The sequence below is a fragment of the Patagioenas fasciata genome, chromosome 21, assembly GCF_037038585.1.
Source record: "Patagioenas fasciata isolate bPatFas1 chromosome 21, bPatFas1.hap1, whole genome shotgun sequence".
NCBI classification, from domain to species: Eukaryota; Metazoa; Chordata; class Aves; order Columbiformes; family Columbidae; genus Patagioenas; species Patagioenas fasciata.
The window spans coordinates 5,437,609-5,465,021 of NC_092540.1; the positions used below are offsets into that span (position 1 = coordinate 5,437,609).

General features: G+C 61.0%; 1 protein-coding gene across 2 annotated transcripts; it reads right to left on the reverse strand.

Moving 5' to 3' along the window:
• Window positions 1-633: 633 nt before the first annotated feature.
• Window positions 634-25,479, reverse strand: SYT2 (synaptotagmin 2). Of its 2 annotated transcripts, none has more exons than XM_065854440.2 (9): window positions 25,402-25,479; window positions 9,330-9,512; window positions 9,011-9,180; window positions 7,520-7,636; window positions 7,143-7,310; window positions 6,814-6,981; window positions 5,858-5,975; window positions 5,037-5,170; window positions 634-4,300 (listed from the first exon to the last, which is right to left on the reverse strand). In XM_065854440.2, exons 2-9 carry the CDS (start codon window positions 9,493-9,495, stop codon window positions 4,094-4,096), a joined length of 1,248 nt encoding a protein of 415 aa, XP_065710512.1. In that variant the 5' UTR covers window positions 9,496-9,512; window positions 25,402-25,479; the 3' UTR covers window positions 634-4,093. The 2 variants fall into 2 exon arrangements, with proteins under 2 accessions (XP_065710512.1, XP_071673901.1); XM_071817800.1 differs by having other exon boundaries at window positions 7,520-7,645.
• Between the last annotated feature and the right edge of the window lie 1,934 nt (window positions 25,480-27,413).

Genomic DNA, 27,413 nt, shown 5'->3' on the forward strand with positions numbered 1-27,413 from the left:
AGGGGCTGGAGCACAAGTGTGATGGGAGCAGCTGAGGGAGCTGGGGGGTTCAGCTGGAGAACAGGAGCTGAGGGGAGACCTTCTGATCTCTGAACTGCCTGAAAGGAGCTTGGAGCCAGGGGGGTCGGGCTCTGCTCCCCAGGAACAAGCGCCAGGAGCAGAGGAAACGGCCTCAAGTTGCGCCAGGGGAGGTTGAGGTTGGATGTGGGGAACAATTTCTTCCCCAAAGGGCTGTGGGGCATTGGAACAGGCTGCCCAGGGCAGTGCTGGAGTCACCATCCCTGGAGGGTTGGACAGACGGACGTGAGGTTCTCAGGACATGGGGCAGTGCCAGGGCTGGGGGAGCAGTTGGACTCGATGATCTTGAGGGTCTTTCCAACCTAAATGATTCTGATTCTACATCTTCCCACCTGCACCCCGTGTCTGGGTTGGCCACGTTCAGCCAGCACACCAGGGCCCACGGACACCCCCTCTGTGCTGAGCTCACTCGTGTTTCAGGGGGACCTGGGCCCCCGTGGGGCTCCCCCCATGTCCCCATCCCTCCATCATCCCTGGGCCCTGCCCCCCACCCCAGCCACCGCGCTGAGCCCCAGCAACAAACCAGAGTGGAACCGGGGCTCCTTTCAGCTCGTTTCTTTAATAAGGAGACAGATATCATTACAAAATAACCATTTAACGATAAGAGACGGAAACAACAGAGTCCACACGAGAGGACAGGGCTTTAAAAGCAGCTTCGCGCCGGAGCCGAGCGCTGCGGGGCCGGGATGGGGCCGGTGCGGAGGCTCTGAGCCTGGGACACCCAAACGAGCTGCTCCTGCCTCCCAGGTTTGGGGGGAAAGGAAAGGAAAGCTGAGCCTGTTGCCAAGCCCTGTAGGTTCGTTTCCTTTTAACCCCAGGAGATCAAAGCCGAGCGTCTCCATGGCACGGCTGGGTTTGCACCGCGGTGCAGCCGGGAATGCCCCGAAACAGAAACCACTTGAGCAGCCACGGCTACAAACAACCCAAATTCCTCCACAAAGCCTTTTTGCCACCAGATCTTCACCGCATCCCAGCTTCTCCATCGCAGAAATGCCACCAGCAGGTCAGACCCAGCGCCTGTGCCGAGCACCGTCCCGTCCCCTCGCCCGGAGCGACGGTGGCCGATGCGGCTCCTCCCAGCAGCGGCTCCACGGCTGAGCCCCACGGAACCGGGGATGGTGGACACACGGGGGAAAGAGGTCACGGCTCCCGGCGGGCCCATCCCCTGGGCTCCCGGCGCGCCGTGGTCTAATATGGCTTCTGAAGTTGCTCTGACGGTGAAATGCACCCACGCGACACAGGACACCGAAGCCACGATGTTGCCGCTACCCGGCCATGGTATAAATGCGACAAGATACAGGAACAAGACACACATGAAGTCACAGCTGCGTCGGTGACGGCTCACCCTCCGCCGGCGGGACTGGCTTGGCATGCTTTGCTTCTTGGCATTATTTTCTTCTTTTACACGATTTTATTACTTTTTTAAATTATTCTTAGGGGGACAAAAATAAACCCAGGGCTGTGGAGAGCACTCGGGCAATGGGTTTTGTTGGTCGCCGTCTCTGCCCGGCTGGGGGGCCGCGGTGGGGCCGGCGGGGCAGAGCGTGCAGCTCGGCTGTGCCCATGCTGCTGCTGCGGCTCATGCACTGCTCGTGGTATATACACGCATGGCTCCATATAGTTTAGCTACACACAACTAAGGGGGGGTCAGAGGCAGCACAGATGGCTTTAGTATGTTGGGTGTTTTTCCCTTTTTTATTAAAAAGAAAATTATGTATTAAAGTCACAGTTTACCCCCCTGTGGAGGCTGAAAGAGTCCAAATGGAACCAGGTGGGTGGGATCCCATCCTGGGCGATGCAGCGGGGCTGGGGGTGCACGCAGGGGGTGGGTGTGCATGGGGGTGCACATGGGGGTGCACACGGGTTTGCACGTGCACAGCCGTGCCCGCTGACCTCCCCGTCTTGCCAAGGAAAGCGGCAGGGCCGAGCACACGTGCTGGCTGCCAGCAGGGTTTTAGTGCTCCTTCCAATTCCTTCTTTTTCAACCCATTTCCACATAAGGCGAATGCCCCCCTGTGCCCGGACAGACTCCAAAACGAGACTCATTTGAGAGACCAAATCCTGCCGGTGCCCCCGGCCGAGGGCCACCAGCCACCCCCCAGCTCCCTGGTCATTAAAAGCACCCCAACATTTCTTCTCCCTCTGGCTACACGAGCAGGGCAGGACCTTGTTTGCTAACACTGGCACATCTGGTAGGAATAGGGACTAATTAAAGCCCTGCCTGGCCAGTCACTGGCCCTCGTAGTCCAACGTGGTCCCCGTGCCACCCTCCCCCTGCAGCTCCAGCAGCCCCATGGGCCAAACGCAGCCAAGGCGGTGGTGGCCATGGGCTTTGGAGGTCTCCATCCAGCCGCCCCCACCACCGGAGATGTCCCTCCCTGGGGACATGTCACAGAGCTGCACATCCCTCCAGGGGAGGGGGCTCATCCCCATGTCCAACCTGCCCCCCCTGAGCTGTTTCCCATCATCTCTCCCATCCAACCTGGGCTGAGATGGGAAGTGGGGGCCGCAGGGGCTGCTGAAGCATCTGACAATGCTGGAGTGAGCTCAGCTTTGGCACTTTGTCCCCAGCCTCAGGACACCCTGCACCGAGGTCCCAGCCCAGGACACCCCCCCGAGCTCTGCTTTTCCACCGTGAGCCCCCCTGCCAAAGATTCAACACCCGTAACGGTGCCAAACCTGCGAAACAGAGGCCAGGACAGAGAAGCAGAGCAGGGAGCAGGGGGCTGCTGGGGAGTCAGAGTCAGGCCAGTAACACCAGCTCATGTCCAGTACAAACTGGGCTGAACTGGGCAGAGCTGCTGGTTCCTCTCCTGGTGCTGGTTCTCCGGCCCAGGGGCTTGGCCCCGGCTCATCCCATGGTGGGACAGGTGGCCTGGAGAAGCTCTTGCCCACGGTCAGGAAAAGATATGGCTTAAACCCCCGAGGGGAGCAGGATGGGGGGATCCAGCGGCCCAGTGGGGAGCAGCAGCTTGGGGGGAACAGGGCTTTGGTCCCTTGTCAGCCATGGGCTCAATCTCACCCTTCCCTCCAGCATCACCGTGGGGGGATGCAGTGGCCGGACTGGAGCTCCCCACAGCCCCAGGGCTGCGCTGGGGTGTCCACGCTGGAGCTGAGCCCTGAGGACACACAATGGCCGCTGGGGAGGGACCTGGGCCCACTCTGGGAACCTGTCAGTGTAAACCCGCCTCGTGGAAGCATCTTGATCCACCATTTCCAGCCAGGCGTGGTGGGACACGCGTGGAAATCAGCCAGCGCTGGCCGCAGAGGCGGTGCCGCTGTCCCATGCACGTCCCACCACGGGTCCCCGCAGAGCGGCCCGCCCGGGGGTCTCGGTGCTCACACTGACCCTGTGGCTCCATTTGCCAGGCCGAGGGCTCAGCACCCCCTACCAGCCCATCCTGCAAACCTCTCACAGGAAAAGCCAAACCTGGAGCTGGCTGGGGACACTTGCCTGTCCTCGGCCCAAACCCCAGCTCTGTCTGCCCTGGGCAGGGGAGGCAGAGCCAGGGCAGAGCCACCCACGTCCCCCATAAAGGGTCTTCTCCACCGTTCAGGTGCCCACATGGCTGTTTGTGCCCCAAGCGAGCACAGTAGGTCTGATCATCTCACACTATTGGGCTCCGGTGTCACCTCCATGTGACGTCTGGCGGCTCCCCACGTGCACCCCGGGGCAGGACGGTGGCAGCGATGCTGCAGGCTGGTGACACGGCCACCGGGGAAGGTCCCAGGCGTGACGGTGGCTTCGCACCTGGAAGGGACGGCGGGCGGAGATGTGACATGCAGCAGAAGGGAACGATGCTGAAGAACGAAAAGAACCATCCATGTCTTTAACCTCTTCCCCTGGAAGCTCTTGGCACTGTCTGGAAACCCTTCCACAGCCATCAAAGGGTATTTCAGCTTAAAACAGAACAAAAAGGAAAAACAAAACCAAAGGTTGCGTAACTGAGGTATCAGTAGCTCTGGGTCGCTTTGACTGTCCGTAGTGCCGCGCCGCGCTGGCCGGCACCTCTTCCTATTTGTTTTTGCCGAGAGCTGCATCTACTTCTTCCTCTGGCTTCAGCGAGTGCCACTGGGCGATGGGCCGCCGGGGGTTGGCCAGCATGTCGGACCAGTGCCGCAGCTCCGTGCCCGTGGAGTTGAAGCCCGTGAAGATCTTGCCGATGGCTTCATTCTTCCCCAGCTTGTCGTAGTCCAGCACCGTGATGACCACCTGCACTTTCTAAAGGAGGAAACCTTCTTTAGACGGGCGGGAAGGCGCAGCGCCCATGACTTCTGACGGCCTCCACGCCGTCCCCAGTGTGGGGTGGCTCGGCAGGTTGCCCCAGGGATCCCCCATTGCTGAGCCCCGCCGTGGCCCGGTTCGGGACAGAGTCCCCTCAGTGCCCGTGGCTTCCTCCAGCTCCCTCCACAAGGAGCCCAGGGCTGCAGAGCCCCAGTGGGAGCCCAGCTCATCCTGACGTGGCCACCAGGGAAAGGTCTGGTGGGATGAGCTGCAGGCTACAGGGCTTGACGGGGCTGGGCTGGGGCAAGGGACATGTGCCGGGGCTAAGAGGGACATGGAGGGGTAGAAAGTATCTACCAGTGGTCCAAAATACCCCTCGGACCACAGGGGGGTCCCTGCTATGCCAGCAGTGAGTGCTACAGGACCAGGAGCAAAGCCCCATTGCAGCTGTGATCTGGGTTGGGGTCGCATCTCCTACCTCTGTCCCCGCACCAGCTGCCCTGAGCACCAGCCCAGGCCCAGGCTGGGATGGGATGGGATGGGATGGGATGGGGTGGGATGGGATGGGATGGGATGGGATGGGATGGGATGGGATGGGACGGGACGTATCTCACGGGTGACCAGAGCAGGAGCTGGGCTGGAGCTGCTCAGGCTGGGACATGGGCCCGGGCAGCTGTGGGACGTGCCCTATCACCCCACCCTGTCTGCATCCCGGTGCAGTCATCAGACAAACCTGTATCTGCTCGAAGGGGATCTCGAAGCTGAAGGACTCATTGAAATAGGGGTTCAGGGTCTTCTTCTTGACTGTGGTCTTCTTCTTCTTCAACCTCTTGCCATTCTGCAGCAGGTGGATCTTCACGTAGGGGTCTGGGGGACAGGATGGTGCGTCAGCCCATGGGGTGTCACTGGCCTGGCCCCAGGAGAAGTCTCAGCCCAGGCCAACGCGCACCATGGGCTCACGAGACCTCCATGAGCAAAGGTGCTCTGAGGTTTGTGGATGGAGACTGAAGGCAAAATATTTGGCCTGGAGAGGATTTGTAGGAGCAACTGGCCAAAGTATGGAGCTTTTCTGCATCCTGTGGATCCCCAGGCAGGGGGGCTGGGGACAGTGCAGTGACACCGGTGGGTGCTGGTCTGTCACCCCATTTTTGGAGCAGGACACTCCAGCAATAAAGATGAACCCTTCCATCCTTGCAGGTACCGCTCTACTCCTGGTTAAGGAAGGTCTGGAAAGAGCCGGGGACCCTTGGGCAGCGAGCTCAGCCCTGGGCTGGAGGAGAGCAGGACCAGGAGCATTCTCACCACCCAGGCCCTGCAGTGTCCTGGTCCTGGACACAATGGTGGACCCAATTCAATAGGTCCTGCCTACGGGTCTGGGGGCTCATCCCATTCCCCTCTCCCCTCTCCCCCCAGCCAGACCTTGAGCTGCCTCTGGCACAGGAGGTCCCAGCACTGGAACGGGTTTCCCCGAGTCCCGCCAGAGGGATGGCCTCAGTGTCCTTCCCAACACAGGATGCTGAGAGCCCCCCAGCGGGGCGGGGGGAGGACACCCACCTGAGAGGCCCCCAACATCCATCTTCTTCAGGTTCTTGGCCTCCAGGATGCAGACAGTGAGTTTCCCGGCTGTGGGCACGTACCGGAGGGAGATGCAGATGTCTCCCAGCTTCTCAGGCTGCCAAGGGAAGCAGGGAACAGATATCAGAGCCCTGGCACTGCCTCGTACTGCGGTGCCCCCCAAACCCTGCTCAACCTTTGATGAAGGTGTGAGCTGGCACCCCACGCACTGGCACAAGGGTCTGATCACTCAGGTGTGGGGCAGGCCAGGCCCAGCACAGCACCCAAGACATTTACATTCTTCATTTTTGTTGCAGAAAGGCTTTTGCATGGTGGAAAACAGGGGCAAGTCCTGCCCAGCACGCATGGCCAGGACATGGCACTGAGGTGGGATCCCACAGCAGCCACCACCCTGAGCACTGTGGGGTGGCCCAGGAAGAAGAACTTGCCCTATGGCCACCCCACATGTCAACCCCAGAATCCCAGACTCCCAGGCTGGTTGGGTTGCAGGAGCTCTGCAGATCCCCAGCCCAGCCCTGCTCACCAGGGTCACAGAGCAGATCACACAGGTGGGTCCAGGGGGTTTGAATGGCTCAGAGAAGGAGACTCCACACCTGCTCTGGGCAGCCTGGGCCAGGCTCTGGCACCTCCCAGCAAAGAAGTTTCTGCTCATGTTCACATGGAGCCTCCTGTGTTTCAGTCTGTGCCCGCTGCCCCTCACCCTGGCGCTGGGCACCACTGAACAGTCTGCTCCATCCTCTGACACCCACCCTGAGATATTGATCCCATTGATCAGATCCCTCTCAGCTTCTCTTCTCCAGCTCAACAGCCCCAGCTCTCTCAGTGTCTCCTCATCAGAAAGATGCTCCAGACCCCTCAACATCTTAGTGACCCTATGCAACCCCCTCGCCAAGGATTCCAGCCGGCCAAGGGCCTCGTGCTGTTCCTGCTCCCACCTCCTCCTTCTCGCCACTTTGCAGGTCCCGCCACTCCTCAATGGGCTGGCCCAGGTCCACTGTGTTCATGGGCACCTTCACCTCGCCGATGATGTCGTGCTTGGAGAAGCGGTCAAAGTCGTAGATGGCCATCACCAGTGTCTTCCCGCCCAGTTCCTGGTAGGGGACCTACACAAAGAGGCCACCAGGCTGGCAATGGGCTTGGAGGAGCCCAAGCCAGGACCAACCACCCTCAGCAGCGAGGGGCAAAGTATGGGACCGAGACACAGTCGGGGGGAAAAATGGGAGTGGGTGACAAGGTCCCGTGTTGTGGGTGGGAAGGGGCTCACCTTGAAGGTGAAGGTCTCATTGAAGGCAGGGTTCAGTGTCTTCTTCTGCACTTTGGTCTCATACTTTTTCTTCTTATCAGGGAGCAGGAACACCTTGACGTACGGGTCCGAAGTGCCACCCATGTCCAAAGCCGGCAGCTCGGCGGCTTGGAGGATCCCCACTGTCAGCTGGAGGGGTGAAAGGGTCTTCAGCTACACGTTGCAGATTCCAAGGGCTCATCTCCAGCCCAATGTGGGGCAGGACTCCCCATGTCACAGCACCAGGCTCCCTGCTCCCTCCTGTGTCAGCCGGGTCCAACAGGGAGGTTCCTCCTCTCAAACACCCTCCCTGTGCAAACCCCACTCCCCATCTCCTCAGCCAAACCCCAATTCATCACCTGGTTTGCCTGGAAATCGTAGTCCAGAGAGAACTGCAGCTTGCCCAGGTTCTCCGGCTCCTTCTCCTCCTCCTCTCCTTCCCCCTCCGTCAGACCCGTCTCAGCATCATCATCATCCTGTTGATCCTGCAATGGCAGCTGCAGGGTCAGCCCAGCGTCCCCATCCGCACACCCCTGGGGACCTCCAGCTCCCCAGCCTTAGTGGGAACTCAACCCCTGGGTTCTCCCCACGATGGGGATGGACACCCCCCATGCTGGGGACAAGGAGCGGCCCGGGGGGGTCTGGCTCTGCCCACACTCGCCACCACCAGGGAGTCCTGGGCTGTGGGTGCTGGTCCAGCCGGATGGTGGGAGGGGTAGGGGCTGCCTTAGGGCACTGGGACATGGGGTCAGGTCCAGCGAGGGGAGATGGGTGGATGTATAGAGGGGCTGCACATAAGGAACCTCCTGCAAAAGGTGCAGAGACACTCTGCCCCCTCCAACCCCTGCTTGGGGGAGCCCCGCAGCTGGTGCCAAGGGCTGAGCAGCGCCGTGTCATTGACTTCATAACAGACACAACCTCTCCACGTCTAAGGCAAAGCCACCTCTCTCCAAGCCATGGCCCATAGGGTGGGAGCCCCAGCTCCTTGTCACCCCTCTGACGTGGCCCCTGTCCCAGCCTGGATGCAGCTGATGGAGCAGGAGGCTGGTGGTGGTACCTACCGTGGAAGGTGTCCCGGGACCAAGAGGGAACACGCAGCCGGGACCATCGGGAGGGACGACAGCGAGAGCAGCGGGAGGGAAGAACCACATTACAGAGAGCATCGACGAGGGGCCCCGGGGTGGTGGGGAACTGGGGTTTATACAGCCCCGCTGAGCCCCCAGGGACACAGCCCTCGCCCCCCATGGGGGATCCCCCCCCAACTCCCACCACTGTGGGGACACAGACAGGTCTGATGGAGCATCTCCCTCAGCCTTGTCCACATGCCTGTGGTGCCCATGGGGCCCTGAGGAGCAGGAACAGAGTCCAAAACCTCCCACCCGCCCCAGACGGCCTGAAGGCTCCTTTGTCCCCAGGCTGGGGACACAGCCCCAGCTCCGCTCCATGCGCCAGCATCAGCACCAGTTTTCCAGGGACCCCAAGCTGGTGGGTGTTTTGGCCTGGTGGTCCCATCTCCTGGCTAAAGGCACAACTGAGTGACATGAGGGCATCTCGGGGGAAAGTGGGCAGATGTAAGGGATTAAATTAATGTTTTCTGGTTCATGTGAGGCATTGGCAGGTCCAGGTCAGCTTGAACCTGGTTCCATCCGGGCCACCAGGCACAAGAGGAGGATGGTGCTGCTGCCTTAGTTTTGTCCCATGTCTGTACCATCCCATCCCAAGAGCCTGGTGCCTCCATCCCTCTCTGCTGCTGGAGCTACAAGTGCCCTGACATGGTTCGTAACTCAACCGGAGGGATTGTCCTACAACACCGAGCATAGACAAGGCCAAGCAGTCCAGAAGGACATCACCTGGTTGCCCGACTTCATGTCCTTCATGTTCATGGCGTTCTTCATGCCTTTGCCTTTCTCCTTCTTGTTCTTCTTCTTCTTGCAGCAGCACTTCTTGCAGATGCAGAAGCAGCAGGTGAGGATGAGGAGCCCGGCTACCACGGCGATAGCGATGAGGGCCCAGGGCGGCACTGCAGGCAAAGACCAGTGTCACCGCCAGCCCCATGGCTCCCTCCCAGCCCCAGCCACCCCAATGCCTGGTCCCACATGCTGCACTGGGACCAGAGCAGTGGTGAGATCGTGAGGGGGGTGATATCTGGAAAAGGAGGCAGCTACTCACAGGGGATCTTGTTGAGCTCATTCATGAACTTGTCCCTCAGCTTGGTGAACATGTCCTCCTTGCTCTCGCCCGGCCCCCCAGCCTCCGTGGAGTTCTCCATCGTGGCCATGGGCATTGTGGTGGCTGTGGCCTCTGGGGCCATCATAGATGCTTGCTTGAACGTCATGGTGGGTCAGGAGCTCCCTGAAACACAACATGGTCAACACCGAGTGGTCAACCTGGTCCCTGCTGCCCCCACCCCTCCCTGTGCCCAGGCTGTGTCCCTGAGCACCGAGGACAACATCTGCATGGACCGCAGGGCTACAACATCTGCATGGACCGCAGGGCTACAACATCTGCATGGACCGCAGGGCTACAGCATCTGCATGGACAGCAGGGCTACAGCATCTGCAGGGACTGCAGGACATGGTCATTCATGGGATGCCACCACCAAGGTCCTGGAACTCAGGAGCATCCCTTCTCCCCAGCCTGCACCTCTGAGACCAGCAACCACCACGATCACCAGCTCCTCCTGATTTATCCGCCATGGATGTCTGTGGAGGTCAACCTGCTTGGACCTGCTCTGCATGGAGCCCCTCAAACATGCTGAGCATCTAAGAAGCTTTCCACACTCCACCAGCTCCTTCTCCTGCCCTTGGGCCTCAGACACAGCCACCTTCACGCCCCACAGAGCAGCTGCAGCTGCCGCAAGTGCCAGAATCAGCGTCACATGGCCACGATTCAACAGCCAAATCCCTGTCACTTGGCAGCAGACGGTGCCTGGAGGCTGGAGCAAGATGCTGGAGGTGGCCCCAGCCACCACGACCTGCTCGGGGGGAACCAGGAGCTGCCGGATTTCAGCCCTTGCCCCATGGGGGGTTATTTGATGCTACGAGGGCTCCCGAAGCTTTGCAGCAGCTGAGGACACCCGTCCTTCTTTAATTTCTTCACATTCAGGGCCAGCAGCTCAGTGCCCAGGGGCCTGGTGGCACTGGGTGGCACTGGGCAGCACTTGGTGGCACTGGGCAGCACTGGGCAGCACTGGGCGGCACTGGGCGGCACTGGGCGGCACTGGGTGGCACTGGGCAGCACTGGGCAGCGCTGGGTGGCACTGGGCAGTACTTGGTGGTGCTGGGCGGCACTGGGTGGCATTGGGCGGCACTGGGTGGCACTGGGCAGTACTTGGTGGCGCTGGGCGGCACTGGGTGGCAGTGGGCAGCACTGGGTGGCACTGGGAGCTGCAGGCAGCTTTGCAAGCCAGCCCACTGGGAAGAAGGGGCTGACATGGAGCCCCTTTTAATGGGTTGCCAGGGATGGAGACAGGGACCGGATGCTGTCCCCTGCTCGCCATGAGGCCAGCAGTTCCCCACAGCCCCTCTATGGTCTCACGGCTTCTTTTCATCCCATTACCCCTGCCTTGGATGGGGTTTTTACACCCCCAGGGGAGCCGCAGCATTTCCAACTGCAACTTTTGCTGCAAGAAGACCAACGTGAGCGGTTTTCTTTCCCCATCACAACCCATGCAAACTGGGGTTTGCTGGGAGGAATGCACCGCAGGCTGGAGCAGATGCTGCCGGGGCAGCCTGGCCGCGTTCCAGAGCACTGCAGGCGAGGCAGCGGTTCTGCAACGCCGGCTCCCTGACCTGACCTGTATTTCTGTGCAAAAGCTGAGCTCTGCCAAAGCAGGGCTGGGGCCAAGCTCTGCAGACGGGTTTGGGAAGAAGAAAAAGGCTGGGCAGGGTGAGCGCCCAGGGTGGGCGATGCTGCACCGAGCCCCCAGACCCTGCAATGGCACCTGGAGCTGCGGGACAGCAACTTTACAGGGACCCCAGGTGCAGGGAGATGCCCCTCGCCTGCCCCCCAGGTTGGGGTGGGTTCGGTCCTGGCTCTGCCCTCACCCACAGATACACGGTGCGGGGGGGTCTGGGCCACTGACACCCTGTGAGCACCCATGGGTGCACAGAAAGGAGGAGGGTTGCAAAGCACAGGGTGCCAGTGGGTGTGCAGCACCACCAGGTTGGGGGGGAAACCACAGGTTGGCACCTGCTCTGCACCCAAATGTGCGGTAGAGGGTGGCAGCACCCAGCATGGGACACCTGGCCGAGCTGTGCCCCCACCAGCACACTCATCCCCAGCACCCAGCGCTGCCCTCGGGGCTCCCAGGGCTCCCCATGCTGCAGCCCCACTGCAGCGCTCTGCAGCGCGACACAGCGCAGCTGCCACTGCGATGCTGCGATTGCAATGCTGCTCACATCCCGCTGCACACACCGACACCAACACAACCCGGCCCAGCGCAGTCATGGTCCCCAGGATGGGACAGTGTGGTGGGGACACAGCGAAGGGTGCTGAGCACTTGCAGTGTGTGTGTGTGTGTATGCACACGTGTGCAAGCGCTTGTGCGTGGGGAGGAATGCAAATGTTGGGGCAGTACCCATGCATCTGTGCACATGTGTGAGTGTGTAGGTACGGGATCTGCGTGTGTGCATGTCTGTGCACCCGTGCAAATGCATGCGCAGACATGTCTGTGCACACATCCATGTGCAGACATGTCTGTGCACACACGCAAATGCTTGTGCGTGGGATATATACGCGTGTTTGAGGATATGCACACTTACGCAAGTGCTTGTGCAGATGTGTGTGGGAGTGCGCGTGCACACACGTGTGCGGGTGGAAGCATTTGTGCGCATACTGACAGGTGTGCACACGGCCATACGTGTGTGTGAGCACAGCTCAGGGCTGTGTCAGGGTGCAAGTGCCTGTGCACACATGTGGCTCTGCAAGCACTCGTGCAAATGGGTGTGCATGTACCCACATGGGGTGTGCACACCCATGCCCGCAGCCTGTGGAACAGCTCGCACGGAGATACGTTTGTACACACACACACACACACACAGTGCCAGCGTGTGTGTGCATGCACAGCTGCTCATGAGTTACATTTGCACACATGCAGTGAGTGTGCACGCTGCTGGAAGGGGCCGGTGTAGACTGCACGGACCACCTGCACATTTACCATGCACCCCGTGCAGGATGAGGGCCCCGAGCCAGCCTGTCCCCCCCAGTGCTGCCGTGAGCGGCTGCTGATTGACTTCTGGAAAGAATTTATAATGCAATAAGGAAAACCCTTCCAGACGGCTTGGGAGCCCCAGGTGTCGGGGGAGCCACAAGAGGACAAGCTGCGGAAGGGACAGGCTGCGGTGGCTATTTTTGAGCAGGGCAAGCTAATTAGCATCATTAATTGCTCCATTACCTACCCCAGCAGGCTGTGTGCTCACCAGGTCCTGGCAGATCTGAGTACTGGTGGGGAAACTGAGGCACGGGAGGGGTTGGATGAGGGCAGAGGCTCATGGGGACCCAGTTGCTGGGGGGGAGCCCCATGGGATGCTGCAGCCCCTGACATGGGGATGGGGGTTGGGGCCCGATCCTGCCACCCACACGAGGGGCCAGAGCTGGGCAAGGTGGCAAAAGTGTGAGTGCCGTGGGGCAGGGTCCTGGGGGCAGGCTGGGGGCAGCCAGGGTGCAGTGTGTGGGGCAGGAGGACAGGCAGTGGGGCAGTGTGTCCTGGGGCACAGCCCCTCACCCACCAATCCGCACTCTGCCACCGCCTCACCCAGTGTCCTTGGTCACATCCCCTGTCCCTCACCACACAAGGTGCAGATACAACGGGGGAAGCCCAACCCCTCGGTTGTGGGTGTGAAGCTGTTCCAGCCCCATGAGCGGATTCCCAGGCTGACGGGCCCGTCCCAGCACCCTGTTCCCACCCAGCACCCTGTGCCCCCCAGCACCCTGACCCTGCCACCTGGTGCAGCCGGGAAGGCACCGGGGCGGCCGAGCAGCGCAGGCCCAGCCAGCGGCACTGCAATGCAGTCCTGCTCCGGCTCTGCTGCCTTGTGGTTTGGTTTTATCCTTCTTTTGCATATTTTCTCCCTCTCTGCAAGTTGCAGCAGCCGCTGGCCAGACCAGGGTGGCTGTCGGAGCCGTCCCGGCTGTCAGCGGGAAGGGAGCTCAGTCCCCCCCACTATCAATACTGCCCCCCAAGCCCCGCTCAGCCGCCCTCGCCGAGGCCAATCACTGTGATTTCTCCAGTGCTTGAAGTTTCTTCTTTATTCCTCCTGCAAAACTGAACAGGTTTGGAGCTGCGCCCTCCGCCCCCGCCTACCATCATTCCGCCAAGACCCCAGTGTCTCAAGGACATAAATAAATAAAGACAGTTATAAATAACCAGCTCTATCAGTCCTTGGCTCAAGAACAAGCGTGGGTTAAGGCATCATTAATACTGGTTGGGAAGGGGAGTGTGCTGGCAGGGAAGGGGGTCTCACACCCGGGGACCCCCAGTTCCTCACCAGGGAGCAGCACCCGTGGGTGACACTGAGGGCTCCCACGCTCCAGAACACACGGGCTCACCCAGGGAGCAGGACTCCTGTGCTGGTGAGGGGGGACCCAACACTGTGTCACCCGGCAGCCAGGTCACACTGTCCCCGCAGCACGTTGTCCCCGCAGCCGCCCGGGTGCTGCTCCCAGACCCGTGTGCACCATCCTGCACCAACTCGCTCTGGACGCCCAGCACCCCACGGTGCATTTCCCACCAGCTGCAAACATCTGCTCTAGAAGAAGCCTCCAGGGGTCAACCCCAGCGCAGCCCCCCAGGGGCTGTATCCAGCAAAACCCCCTCCACCCCTCATTGCCACTGAAATCCCACCCTGTTCCCCCCCAGTTATTAAAGCCCTTATGAGCTGCGCTGAGCCCAAAACAAGCCCCATCAGGGCTTTGACCCCTTGCTGGTGTAAACCCCTCTGGCCCCATCACCCTGCTGATTTACAATAAGGGGGGCTGGCTCCAGCCCAACCGTGTTCCAAAGGGACAAGCCCCATTTCCCCATTTACACAGAGCCGGTGTAATTAAAAGCCAGGCTGAGCTTCGTTTGCCGGCAGCACCCCAAGGTCTGTCGGGAAATATCACGCTGGGGCCAGTGATCCCGGGTCATCCCCATACCGGGAAAATCAGTTTTGACCCCAGAAAATCCCTTTCGCAAGCCCTTCATCCCTCCTCCTCCTGCTAAAGGTTCCATCCCAGAGCCCCTGGGCTGGTGTAAGCCAAAAAAAAGGGGGATTTGGGGTTTCCACAATGATGGTGTTTTTTGCTGAGCATCACTGGTACCCGCTGCCCCAGGCAGGGGCTCCTTCACTTCCGCATCCACCAATGGGACAGGATGGGAGATGGATGGGGATGGGGGTTTATAGGGGAGAAACCATCTGTTGGGGTGGAGGCTTTTGGGGACCACGCAGGGAGAATCGGGGTGTGCAGACAAGAAATGGGGGAGGTCTTCACCCATCGGCAAATCATCCCTGCTGGGTTATGCAAACTGGCTGGAGAAACCGGGGCAAACAGCAAGGTTTGTGCAATTTTAAAAAGAAATAAGAAAGCATCTGATCACTCAGATTGCCCCCCGGGGTCCTCGGGACAGGTCTCCTCCAGCCCCCCTATTGTGCTCCTGCTGTCATCAGCTGAGATGTTGTGGAAGGACCAGACCCAGAAAGGGACCCTGGGGATGTGTGGCAGCACCGGGATGTCCCCGGCAGGTGGGGGGTTTCGGGGGATCCAGCTGCTGGAACCCCCCGGTTCCTCTGTGGGGGAGCTGGGGCAGCCCAGAGCTGTCCCTGCTGGGCGGCGATGCCGCTGCGATGACGGATGGCAGAAAGCAGCACCAAATCCATATTAACGAGGCTGAGGCAGCAATTAGCACTGGCAGAGCTGCACTGGGCTGTGGGAGGGATTATGGGGAGGTCAATCCCCGCTCTCTTGGCCCAGGGCAGTGGGTGCTGGAGACCCCAATGTGGGGGCATGTTGTGAGTTAATGAAGGGCTGCTGCCATCCCGGGCCCTGGGCGATGAGTTATTGCTCCTTCTTGGGATGGCAAAGCCTGGGTCACAGCACCCATCAAATTGAAGGGCTGTCAGTTGTCCCACTGGGATGGAGAGGTGCGGACCCCCCACCCCTACACCAACATCAGCTTTGGGATGCCAAAACCTGCAACCCTTCACCAGTGATTGGGCTTGGGTGACCAGTAATGAAAATCCCAAAGTGGTCCCAAGTGGGAGCCCCATCCCGCCCCAGTGTCAGCAGGAAGCCTGGGCCCCCGGAGCTGGTTCCTGTGGTGATCCCAGGGACACGCAGGGACTGAGAGGGTAGGGCTGAGATATTTAGGATGACAGAATGGTTTGGGTTGAAGGGACCTTCCCAGCTCCCCCAGTGCCCCCCCTGCCATGAGCAGGGACATCTTCACCAGCTCAGGTTGCTCAGAGCCCCGTCCAGCCTGGCCTGGGATGTCTCCAGGGATGGTTCATCCACCACCTCTCTGCCCAACCTGGGCCAGGCTCTCACCACCCTCAGGGCCAACAATTTCTTCCTCCTGTCCAGCCTGAACCTCCCTCCTTTAGTTTAAAATCATCACCCCTTGTTCTATTGCAACAGACGCAACTGTCCCCATCTTTCTTATCAGCCCCTTTTAAGTATGGAAGGACCTCAACGAGGTCCCTCCAGAGCTTCTCTTCCCCAGGCTGAACACCCCAGCTCTCCCAGCCTGTCTCAGTGTCCCCAGTTCTTTTGCTCCCAGGAAAAACAGCACAAGGGCTGTGGGGGGGTCCCTCTCTGCTGGACCCGCCAATGCGGCAGCTGCATGTCCCTCTGGCCTTTCACACAAGCCAAGACCCCCAAAGATCCCGTGATTTTGGGAGCAGCATGTCCAGTGTCAGACATGGAGGGGACATGCCAGGCCAGAGTTTCAGCTCTCAGCAATGAGATAAGTAAGTCTACTTAAGGCAAAAACATGACTTGGTTTCTAATGGTCATTTAATTAACGGAGAATTTCTAGCAAGGGATGTGCGGAGGCACAGGGAGAGCGAGGGACCAGGAAGGACAGAGAGGAGGGGGAGCTGGGTGGGGGGGATGCTGCAGGAGCCCGTGTGAAGGGGCTCTGCGATGACCCAGCCCGGCAAACCTGGAGCCCAACCCCCTTACCCAGCCCCGGCACAAATCTGCAGCAGAATCACAGAATCATGTTGGTTGGAAAGACCCTCAAGATCATGGAGTCCAACCGTTTCCTCAACCCTGGCACTGCCCCATGTCCTGAGAACCTCATGTCCGTCTGTCCAGCCCTCCAGGGATGGCGACTCCAGCACTGCCCTGGGCAGCCTGTTCCAATGCCCCACAGCCCTTTGGGGAAGAAATGGTTCCCCACATCCAACCTCAACCTCCCCTGGCGCAACTTGAGGCCGTTTCCTCTGCTCCTGGCGCTTGTTCCTGGGGAGCAGAGCCCGACCCCCCTGGCTCCAAGCTCCTTTCAGGCAGTTCAGAGATCAGAAGGTCTCCCCTCAGCTCCTGTTCTCCAGCTGAACCCCCCAGCTCCCTCAGCCGCTCCCATCACACTTGTGCTCCAGCCCCTCACCAGCTCCATTCCCTTCTCTCCACTCGCTCCAGCACCTCAAGGCCTTTCTTGGCATGAGGGACCCAAAACCAGCTGCATTCACAGTCCCAGATCATACCCTCCACCAGCAGCACCCCAGGCTCGGGCACCTCCCGGGGCTCAGGCAGCGCTTTTTCCCCTGGGAACCCCTCTCCGCCCACACCCCCCTCCTGGGTTACACTGCTGAGATTGATGGAGTTTCTGCTCCTCCAGCCCCACACTTTTCAGGGCAGGATATTTATACCAGGCTGGGAAATGAGACCCAGCAGCGGGACTGATGAGGGGTGTGATGGAGGGAGGATGATGCTCGGGTAGCAGCAAGTGGCATCACGGGACATGAGCTGCCAAGACATCACCCACGCAGAGATGCTTCCCTGCCCCTGCACCTGACTATGAGCAGGTGCCATTGGTCAGACCCCTGAGCTCTCCAGCCTCACTGCCTGCCCAGGGAAACTGAGGCACAGCACGGGGCAGCAGCGCCTCCAGACAGAAACCCCACGAGCAGGGCTGAGCTGCCGGCGCAGGGATGACCCACATCATTCCTCCCAGCTCAGTGCTGTGCCGGGACCCCGTGGCTGCCTGGGCTGGTGACATGGCCACCAGCACCCGTGGGGACCCACAGTGCCACTCACCACCCTGAAGCCGGGCTCCCACGGCACCCCCCTCCCCACCAGGCACGCTCCACTCCCCACCTCAGCACCAGCCAGCACCCAGCTCAGCTAATTAAAAATAATGATGTGCTGGGGCTTGTCAGCCCGGGTCACAGGCCCTTCCCTGGGAGATGAGCAATTCGGGGGAGGGCACTGGGCCAGAGGATTAAACAGTTCCTGTAAAAATGCGATGAGCTGCCCAGCCAGCAGCAAACACATCTCCTGTTTGTCCCCACAGCCCTGCTCTGCCCTGGGGTCGCATCCAGGGTCCCCATCCTGGTGGCACAGGGAACAGACACTGCAATTACAGGCACAGCCAGGGGCCCTGTGATGAGCTCCTGCCCAGTGTGCCAGGATCCACATCACAGAGCCCCTGGACTAGAGGAAGGGGAGCCAGCCCTGGGCCCACAGGGGAGAGCTTGTAAAATACAAATTAAAAAAAATAAACGTAAGGACTGACGGTTTTAAAGGCTGGCACTTGTCTTTGATACAGGACCTGCGTGCGTGTCACAGTGGCTGCGTTATTTACAGCAAAACCAAGAGCCATCTAACAGCTAAATGCGGTCTTAAAGACAGCCATCATTCATCATTTGGGTACCGGATTAATGGTTTCTGACGCTCCCAAGTCAGAACCACCAGTTCCCACCGCCGGGAGGATGTGCTGAGCTCTGCCATGGCTCCCACAGGCTCGGCCGGACACCTAAAGGTCAATGCACCCACGGGATTGAGTGTGTGCAGTGAGCTGGGGAGGGGGCGACCCCATCCTGCCCCCCTGCTCGGCTCCCCAGCATCTCCAACCACAGCAGCATCCCCCAGCCCAGCACTGCCTGGCACCCCCCAGGTAGCAGGGTCCCCCTCGGTGCTGGTGGGTGTCCCCCAAAGCATTGGGCCCACCTGGGGCTGCTCACAGAGTCCTCCCTGGGGACATCTCCCTGCACGGGGACCAGCGCTGGCACCAGGGTGCCAAGCCAGGCCGTTCAGGTCGTCTGTGCCTTCGCCTCTGTGAAACCAGGACAGCGCCGAGGTGACGCAGGGGAAGAGGCGGGTGACAATGCGAAGCCTGAATTTGCTTTGGTGGTGAGGGGGGTCCTGCAGCCGGGATGCAGAGCCTGTCCTGGCACCCATGGGTGCTGCCCTCCCCGCACCCACCTTTCCGGACTGTCCCTTGCTGCAGCATCACCGCTGCCCCAGCAAGAGGAGGATGGACACACGGAAGCTGGAACGGGGGCCGGTGCCGGGGCTGGGGCAGGCGCTGCCGCAGCCGCCCCCCGGAGCCAGCTGGCGTTTCGGTGCCAAGGGGCTGGCGAGTTCCTTCCCTCCACCCCCACTACGGCTCTCGGCTTTCCACTTTCATCCAACGCTGCTGCGATGCTGCAGAGACCCCGCCGCAGGCAGCCGCCTTGCTAATTAGCTGGGAAGCAAACGAGAGATCGCATCGAGGTACCTGCTTATACAGCCATAGAGCTTGGCAGCCGCTGAGGTCAAGGTCACCCGCACCCTGGGCACGCTGGGAGAGTCCACGGTCTGTCCAGCCCCCGGTGTGGTGGCAAAAGCATGGCCCCATGCCAAAGAGACAGGGCACTCACGTCCTTCCTACCCACAGGGAGACTGTGGGGGCCATGGGCACCACTCCCCATCAGCACCTCATCCAGGGGTTTCATCATGTGCCACCACAGCACTCGTGGAAAAAGCACCTGGAGATGCTGGAGAGCATGGTACTCTGAGCTGTGGCAGCTCTGCAGAGGGGGATCGGGGGTTCTGGTGGATGACAAGTTGAACATGAGCCACCAGTGTCCCTGGAGCCAAGAGAGCCCCATGTCCTGGTGCACCCAGCACAGCACGGCCAGCCGGGCAGGGGGGATTGTCCCGCTCTGCTCTGCGCTGGGGCAGCCTCACCTGGAGCATTCACTGTGTGCAGGGCTGGGGACACAGGAGAAAAGGAGATAGAGCGGCTGGAGAGTGTCCAGAGGAGGCTGTGAAGCTGGTGAAGGTTTGGAGGGGAAGCCGGATGAGGAGCGGCTGAAGTCCCTGGGTTTGCTCAGCTGGAGCAGAGCAGACTGAGGGCAGAGCTCATGGGCTGCAGGTTCCTCAGCAGGAGCAGGAGGGGCAGGGCTGAGCTCTTCTCTGTGACAGTGACAGAGCCCAGGGAACGGCAGCAGATGTGCCAGGGAGGGTCAGTGGGACATGAGGAAAAGGTTCTGCACCCAGAGGTGCTGGACACTGAACAGGCTCCCAGGGAGGTGTCACGGCCCAACCTGACAGTGCTCAAGAAGAGACTGGACAACGTCCTCAGACACACGGGGTGACCTGTGGGGTGTCCTGTGCAGGGACAGCAGTTGGAAACGATGGCCCTTGTGGGTCCCTTCCAGCTCAGGACATTCTATAATTCGATGACACAGCTGTGCCTGAGGACACCAGAGCACCCTGTATGGCACTGGCCACCAACCGCCGGGCTCACCCAAGCACAGCCAGCCCACCCTCTGCATGCAGACCTGCCAACAGCTAAAAGAGCCTCCAAAAAAAGGGGACGGGTGCTGCAGCATGTGGCCCGATCCCCATCACCAACTATGACATGGTGGCCATGCCTCACTCTGCTGGCAAGACCAGCACAGCTAAATAGGGCAGCAGAAGGCAAAGGGCTGAGTTATCCGGCACTTGGAAGGCTCCGCACAGCCGGGAGCACCCGAACCCAGCCTGGGCTGGCATCGTTCTGCCCGCGACGCCGCCTGTGCTCCCAGGAACGGCCCCGTGCAACAGCAACGGCTCCTGATCAGTACAGGGGGAGAAAGAAGAAGCCAGACAAGCTCCTGGGGAAGAGCCAGAAGCTGCTCCGGGAGAGAGCTGAGACGAGGTGGATCGATCGAGACGGGAGGCCAGGGAGCGCACACCCTGAGCTGCTGCTGAGCCAAACGAACATGGGCTAAACGAGCAGACGGGAGCCACAAGGTGCCGTTTCCAGGGGTGCAGCTCCGTGTGCCCTCAGGCTGCAGCACTTGGGGAGATCTCCAGAGCACCCAGCCAAGGCCAAGGCGGTGATGGGCCAGTGCTGGAAACATGTAAAACTGGCTCCAGAGATGCCCAGCCTTTGGCATCTCCCTCTCCCTGTCCACCCCCCATGGAGCAGCTGTCTCCAGGAGCGATGCTGGTGGCTGGTTGCCCAGCTCCAAGCCCCGAAGGCACCTGTGTCCCCAAGGCCACCCTCCTGGAGGCACTTGGGGTGAGAAAGAGGCACGACAATGGCAGCATCCATGGGGATGCAGCACTGCACCAGCCCAGGGAGATTTAATCATGACATGAAGCATCATCAAGGCCAGGACACCAGGATCTGACTCCCACAGATCAGTCTTGTGCAGATGGAGAAAAGCCATGGTGGGAGCGGGGAGCCCAGCCCTGGCGATGGGCACAGCCCCGTAAACGGCAGCAGGGTCCTCTGCTGCTCCGAGCTGCGTCCTTACACAGCTCCAGGTGTTTTGGGGTGATGACAGCACATGCTTTCGGGGCTGCACAGAGCAGCTGCTCTGCCAGTGGATCCCAGTGAAGCCCATTCCCCCCCAGAACAGCCCAAAGATCCCCCCTGCCCATGGAGATGCAAAGCAGCCTGGCCTCCAGCGTCCAGCACCCGCTGCCAGACCAGTGTCAGCAGCCGCTGTCCCCTCTGAGGGCCCCATGGCCAGGACCACCAGGCCAGGGGGGTCTCTGCCAGGTTCTCATGCAGCACAAAGCAGCAGCCAAGCCTGGCCCGGCCGCAGCGCAGCTCATTGCGGCACAGGCAGCGCTGTGCCCGGCTGCTGGCAGCGACCAGGGCTCCTGCGTGGGCAGCAGTGGGCACACACCAGCAGCTCCACCCCAGGCACCAACCCAGCTCTCCCCAGGCTTCGGTCCCAGGAGAAAACCCAGTGACTCCACTGGGAGCAGAGCGAGACAGCGCCAGAGCCCTGCAGGGTGTCTGTGTGCTGCTAAATCCATGTGCAGCACTGAAATTTGGGGTTGTTTTCCCCCTTAAGCCCTCTGCTCAAGGCCAATGGGAGCAGCGGTGCCACCTTGGGGATCCCTGGTCCCAGCAGCCCTCATCTCAGTCTCACCCCCAGGGCCACCGCATGTCCCACAGGAGGAGGCGGGAAGCGTCTCCTCCGGCACACTGTGACATTGCCAAACAATTTGGAGGCTGGTCCCAGCTCCGGGTGTTCTGGCAGAATCACTTCGGTGTGAGGCATCGCAGCGGGTTCACAGCAGCACGAGACGCCTCGACTGACGGCAGCACCGCTGCAGCATCGGCTGCAGATCAGCTCTGCCAACCCAAACCAGCCCGGCGCATCCACCCATCCCCATGGCTCCAGCGCAGCCCCAGAGCAGCTCCCTGGGCCTCCAACAGCCGGATGATCTCCCCTGGGCATCTCCAGCCCAGTGGGCGTTCAGACTGGCTCAGGATGTGCCCCAGCTCAGCACCACATCTGCCCCAGCATCCACCTGCACCTTGTGCCACCAGCACCCGCTTTGCTTCCCCATATCCCTGGGGATGCGCCAGCCCAGAGCCCACATCTGCTGCGCCCTTCTAGGACTGGGAAGAACCAGGGAGGAAAAAGCACCCCAGATTAATTAAAGTACACCAGCTCTCCTTAAGATGTCTGGGGTGAAAGATCCCCCTGCAGCACCAGGAGCCCCTTCCAGGTTGCTGGGGTTGGAGGTGCCCAAGTGCCGGTGTCAGCAGTGATGGATTTGGTGCAGTTCGACAACTGCCCATGCCAGGAGAGCAGGGTGAGGGTCCAGATGGCGGCAATTCGGCATAGGCTGAGCCAGCTGCTGTTCCCTCCTCCCAAATCATCAGCAGAGCCCCCCAAGGGGACAGGGAGCTCTGTCAGCCCCCAACCCCTCTGTCCGACCCACAGGGGCACCGCGATTCCTCCTCCAGGCATCAGAGCAGATTAAATGTCACTCAACTTCCAGCACACCAGGACCAATGGAGCGGGTGGCCCCAACAGCATGTGGCAGTCCCCAGACTCGGGGGGACACACTGGATCCCACACCCCAGGGCTGGCAGGGACAGGCCAGCGCCAGCACGGGGACAGCACCATCCCCAGCTGCAGGATGACACCAGTACGGGACATCTCAGATTCCAGCCTCACAATGCCTAATTTATGGTTTAATTAATAAATGGGGGCTTATGCCGAGTCTATCCAATACTTTTGGATGCGTAATGTTATCAAAATCCCATTACTGATGAAGGAAGGCATGAAGAGCAAAATTAGCTTTGGCATCTGAAACACTTCAGTCGATGCGATAACACAATTATTAGGGCTAATAATCAAAGAGCACTTTGGGGAACAAAGGCTCCGGTGGGAGCCAAGCCGAGGGCAGACGCAGCCCGGCGTGGGGACGAGTCGGTTTTTCACCCAGGAGGAAAGGCCGACCGCAGCCAAGGGCAAAAGCATTTTGCCAGACTGCACTTACCGGTGGCTCCGGATATTGGCACAGGCAAAGCCCCGGCGGGCGCCGGGCTGAGCAGGAGCAGGGCCAGGCACAGCGCCCAGCTCTGCTGCCAGGGGAAGGGAGGAAGAAAATACAAGGTTTGAAAACCAGTGTGCACTGGGTCCCGTCTATTTGCTTTGGGCATCGATCCTGCTGGAGGACATCACGGCTGCCAGCTCGCGGCTCTCCTGCGCAGCCCCGAGAAGGAGAAACTCGAGTCATAATTAGGAGCTGCAGTCATCCGGCTCCTGGAGCTGGGGCTTTGCCAAAACCACTGTGAGCCTCCCAGCCCTCGGGGGGGTGAGCAGGAGTCCCGGTGCGCTTCGGTGGCCTTTAGCTCAAGCCCAGTGACCATCCCTGGGGCTCAGGGAACAGGCGGCAGCTCTCTTGGGAGCAGCAAATGCTCTGGCTGCACCATCCCAGCGAGCCCACGGGCACGGCTTTGTGCGGGCAACTCGCTGGCAGAAAGGCAGCTGATTTGCAAATCCCCCCTCCCCAGCCAGACACATAAGGAGATATCCATAGATATAAAGATACATATATATTCATATGTCCTCCCTCCTGCTGTGACGCCGTGCAGTGCGGGTGTTGCGCAGCAGAGGGGTGCAGAGCCCGGGCGATGCAGTGCAGCCGGTGCTGGCTCACTGCTGCTGCTGTCACCGGGTGGTGAGGGACATGTCCTTGCCCTGTAGAATCAGGGCACGGGGGCTTCAGGTTGGCTTCTGCCGAACGGGACGCTGGTGCTCACCACGAGGGGCTGGGAGAGCTGGGTTCAGTACCGAGTGATCGGGCAAGGTCAGACCTATTTCTGCATTTCACCAGCTGCAAGAAGGGGACAGGGCTTCTCTCCAAGGTGGCTTTGGAGTCTGGGGGGACAGTGGGGTGTTTTGTTGAATTCTGCTCTTCCCAAGCAGCACAGGTGACATCCCGCTGCCACTGCTGGCCCCAATGACCTTCGGCGCATCACCTCCCCAGTGCCTTGTGCTCCCCTGCACACAGAACACCACAAGCTCTGTTTCTGCCCACCAAGACCCTGAGGCCAAAAGCACCCAAGCACAGGAGAGGCGCAGAGCACTGGTTGCCCCGAGGGTGTCCTGGGGCTCCGGCAGCCCCCGGCAGCACGGCCAAGGAGCTGCGCTAGTGAAGAATAATGCAGCAGGCAGGAGAGGACTCCTGCCGGTGGCTGCGCTTCCGTACAGCGTGCACGGGAGTGACATAGCTGCAGCAGCACCTCGGCGCACAATAAACGAGATCCTTCTCTCCAGGACTGAAGTTTTCGCTGCTGCAGAGGGGCGGGTGGGGAGTCCTTCAGCGCCCTGCAGCTGCCACGGCGCGGGAGGACTTTGCTGCTGGACACCCTGCAGTGGGTGACATCCTGCAGCGGGTGACATCCCGCAGCGGGTGACACCCCCCAGCACCTGCTGCCCCAGCCACTCTCACCTGGAGGACAGGAGAGCGCTGTGTCAAGGAGCGCCCGGTGCAGAGGGACATGCAGGGGCACCAGCATAGTTGGGGACCACAAAGCAACTGTGATTCTGTGACACAGACGCATGTGCTCCCCCCGCACCCCATGCCACAGTCACCTTGCAATATTGGCTGTCCCCTGCGCAATTTGCAGAGCTCTTCCAGGATCCCTTCTGTCCTTTTCAAAAGTAGGCTACAGGGGAGCAGCTGGGTGCTGGGCACGGCGCAGATGCAGCTGTGGGTGCAAGGGCTGCGGCACCCCAATGCCAACACCCCCGGCTCTGGGGTGCACCCCTCCTCCCTGCTGCACCCCGACGGCACGCAGCAAGCGCCAGAAGTGCAGGAGGATCCTGGAGCTTGCTGCAAACACGGCGGGGAAATTCAGTCCGGAGAAGGGACTGGCTGGAGCTGGCTCCCGGCCAGGCCGCTACGGAGAAGCTGCCGGTGCAGCGGGGCCTGTGGCCGCCCACGGCTGGAGCTGTGCCGCTTCCAGCACCGGGGCGCGTTCCCCGCACTGCATCGGGAACACCCCTGAGCCCCCCGGGGCCAAAACCCCAAGGGCACCCGCGGGCGGGCGCACGCACGGACGCGGGGCTGGAACATCCCTCGGCGCCCCGAAGGCACCTCGGACCCGCCAGCTCGGCCCTGCACCCCGGGGTGCCCCGCATCCCCGGGGGAAGGTCCCACGTCCCTGGGGGGGACCCTGTCAGCTCCGCAGCCGCCTGCACCTGCATCCACCTCCATCCCAGCGGGTTGTCCCCTGATGCTTTCGGGGGGCAGTACCGCACGGGCAGCCCCGGGGCACCGCGGGGCGCTGAGAACTGTGCCCCTTGCGGACACCGCCCCGCTCCCGGCACCGGGACACAGCGGAGAGGTCGCTCCCGGCCGGGCCAGCCCGCGTCCCGCCGCGCCCTCCCCACCCGGGGACAGTCGCACCTCGGGCAGCGGCGCCGGGACGGGCTCGCAGGGGAGAGCGCGGAGAGCCCGTCCCGCAGAGCCCGCAGCGCTGCGGCACCGCGGAGAAACTTGCTGGGGAGCGCGGGCGGACACTCACCGGCGGAGCGGGGCGATGCGGGGCGGGCGGTGCGGCGGGACCCGCGCGGGCGCTGCGGCAGCACCGGCCCCTCCGGGCTCGCGTGCGGCGGCTCCGCGCAGCTCCGCCCACCGGCGGGAGGCCCCGCCCACATCCCCGCCCACCGAGCTGGCCGCGCCCCGTCCTCCGCGGGGACTCCGCGGGAGTGTCCTCGCACCGGGCAGGTCACACTGGGCACCCCGGTGGAGGTGACCGCGCACCCGCACCGCGCAGCCCCTCACAGCACACCGACCAGACCTCGTCATCCCGCATCGGACACCTCGAACTGACCACCTCGCAGGATCGTGGAATCATAGAATGTCAGGGATTGGAAGGGACCTGGAAAGCTCATCCAGTGCAATCCCCCCGTGGAGCAGGAACACCCAGCTGAGGTTCCACAGGAAGGGGTCCAGGCGGGTTTGAATGTCTGCACAGAAGGAGACTCCACAACCTCCCTGGGCAGCCTGGGCCAGGCTCTGACACCCTCACTGGGAACAAGTTTCTTCTCCTCTTTCAGTGGAGCCTCCTGTGTTCCAGTTTGCACCCATTGCCCCTTGTCCTGTCACTGGTTGTCACCGAGAAGAGCCTGGCTCCATCCTCCTGACACTCCCCCTTTCCATATTGATCCCCATGAATGAGTCCCCCCTCAGTCTCCTCTTCTCCAGCTCCAGAGCCCCAGCTCCCTCAGCCTTTCCTCACACGGGAGATGCTCCACTCCCTTCAGCATCTTGGTGGCTGCGCTGGACTCTCTCCAGCAGTTCCCTGTCCTTCTGGAGCTGAGGGGCCACAACTGGACACAATATTCCAGAGTCACCCCACAGCTGTCATCTCACTCTTGTCATCCCCAGCAGTCACCTCACACTGGTCACCCTTTGCTATCACAACCTCATACCACTCACCTCACACCATTGACCTCGCATGGGCCACCTTCATCAGAGTGACCTCACACTAGTCACCTCACACCTTCACCTCATACCAAGCACACTGGTTGGGGTGGCCTCATACCATTCACCTCACACCAGCCTCCCTTTGTTGAAGTGACCTCATGCTGGTCACCTTTTATAGGTCACCTCACACCAGTCACCTCACAACCCATCACATTGCACTGGTCACCCCTCATCGGTCACCTCAATCTGATCATGTTCCATTGGACACTTCGCATGGTCACCCCACAGCTGTCATCTCACACCAGTCAGCTCACACTGTGACCCCTTATTGGCCACCTCCCACCTGTCACCCCCCCATCAGCCACCCCACACCCATTGGTCAAACCACACCAGTCATCTCGTACTGGTGACCCATCATCAGACACCTTGAACTGGTCACTCCGCATCAGTCACCTTACACTGGTCTCCTCACACCCATGAGCTTGTACTGGTCACCCTTCACTGGACACCTTACCCTTGTCACCTTGCACTGGTCACCTCAACACTGGTCACCCCCATCTTTAACATCACACCTGTCACCTCACACTGGTCACCTCACATCCGTCACCTCTCATCGGTCACCTCACCCAGGGCTGGTCTGTTCACACCAGTCACATCTCACCAGTGACCTTGCACTGGTCACCCCATGCCCACCATGGAGACCCAGAGCTGTGACCGTGTCCCTGCCGCGGCTACAGGAGAGCAGGGAGATGGTGGCTGGGTGTTGGTAACCCCACCATGTCACCCCACTGTGCCACCCCCAGATCCAGAGGGCTTCTGGGAACCCAGCTTCCAATTTGGGGTCAAAGTAGCAAGAAAAATCTGATGGGAGCTGTGTGGGGAGCGCGGGTGGGCGCAGGGGGTGGCAGCTGGTTTGCCCTCACTGTGCCTCCCTGTCCCCATCAGCTGGGGCCCTGCCTGGGGAAAGGGACCCTGGGGCAGCCCTTGCTCCCCGCAGCTAAGCTGGGGACAGGGACCCCAAACCCACCATGGCAGGGGGTCCCCCACACCCATCCCAGCGGTGCCCGAGCCCCAGTGACAGGCTGAGAGAGTTGGGGTGTTCAGCTG

Excerpts from the sequence above, each read along its gene's own strand:
- SYT2 (XM_071817800.1), bottom strand. The coding sequence starts at position 9,495 with ATGACGTTCAAGCAAGCATCTATGATGGCCCCAGAGGCCACAGCCACC. Across the intron at positions 7,311-7,519 it reads ACGATTTCCAGGCAAACCAG|CTGACAGTGGGGATCCTCCA; the intron begins GTGATGAATTGG and ends TCACCCCTCCAG. Across the intron at positions 6,982-7,142 it reads ATGAGACCTTCACCTTCAAG|GTCCCCTACCAGGAACTGGG; the intron begins GTGAGCCCCTTC and ends CTCTTTGTGTAG.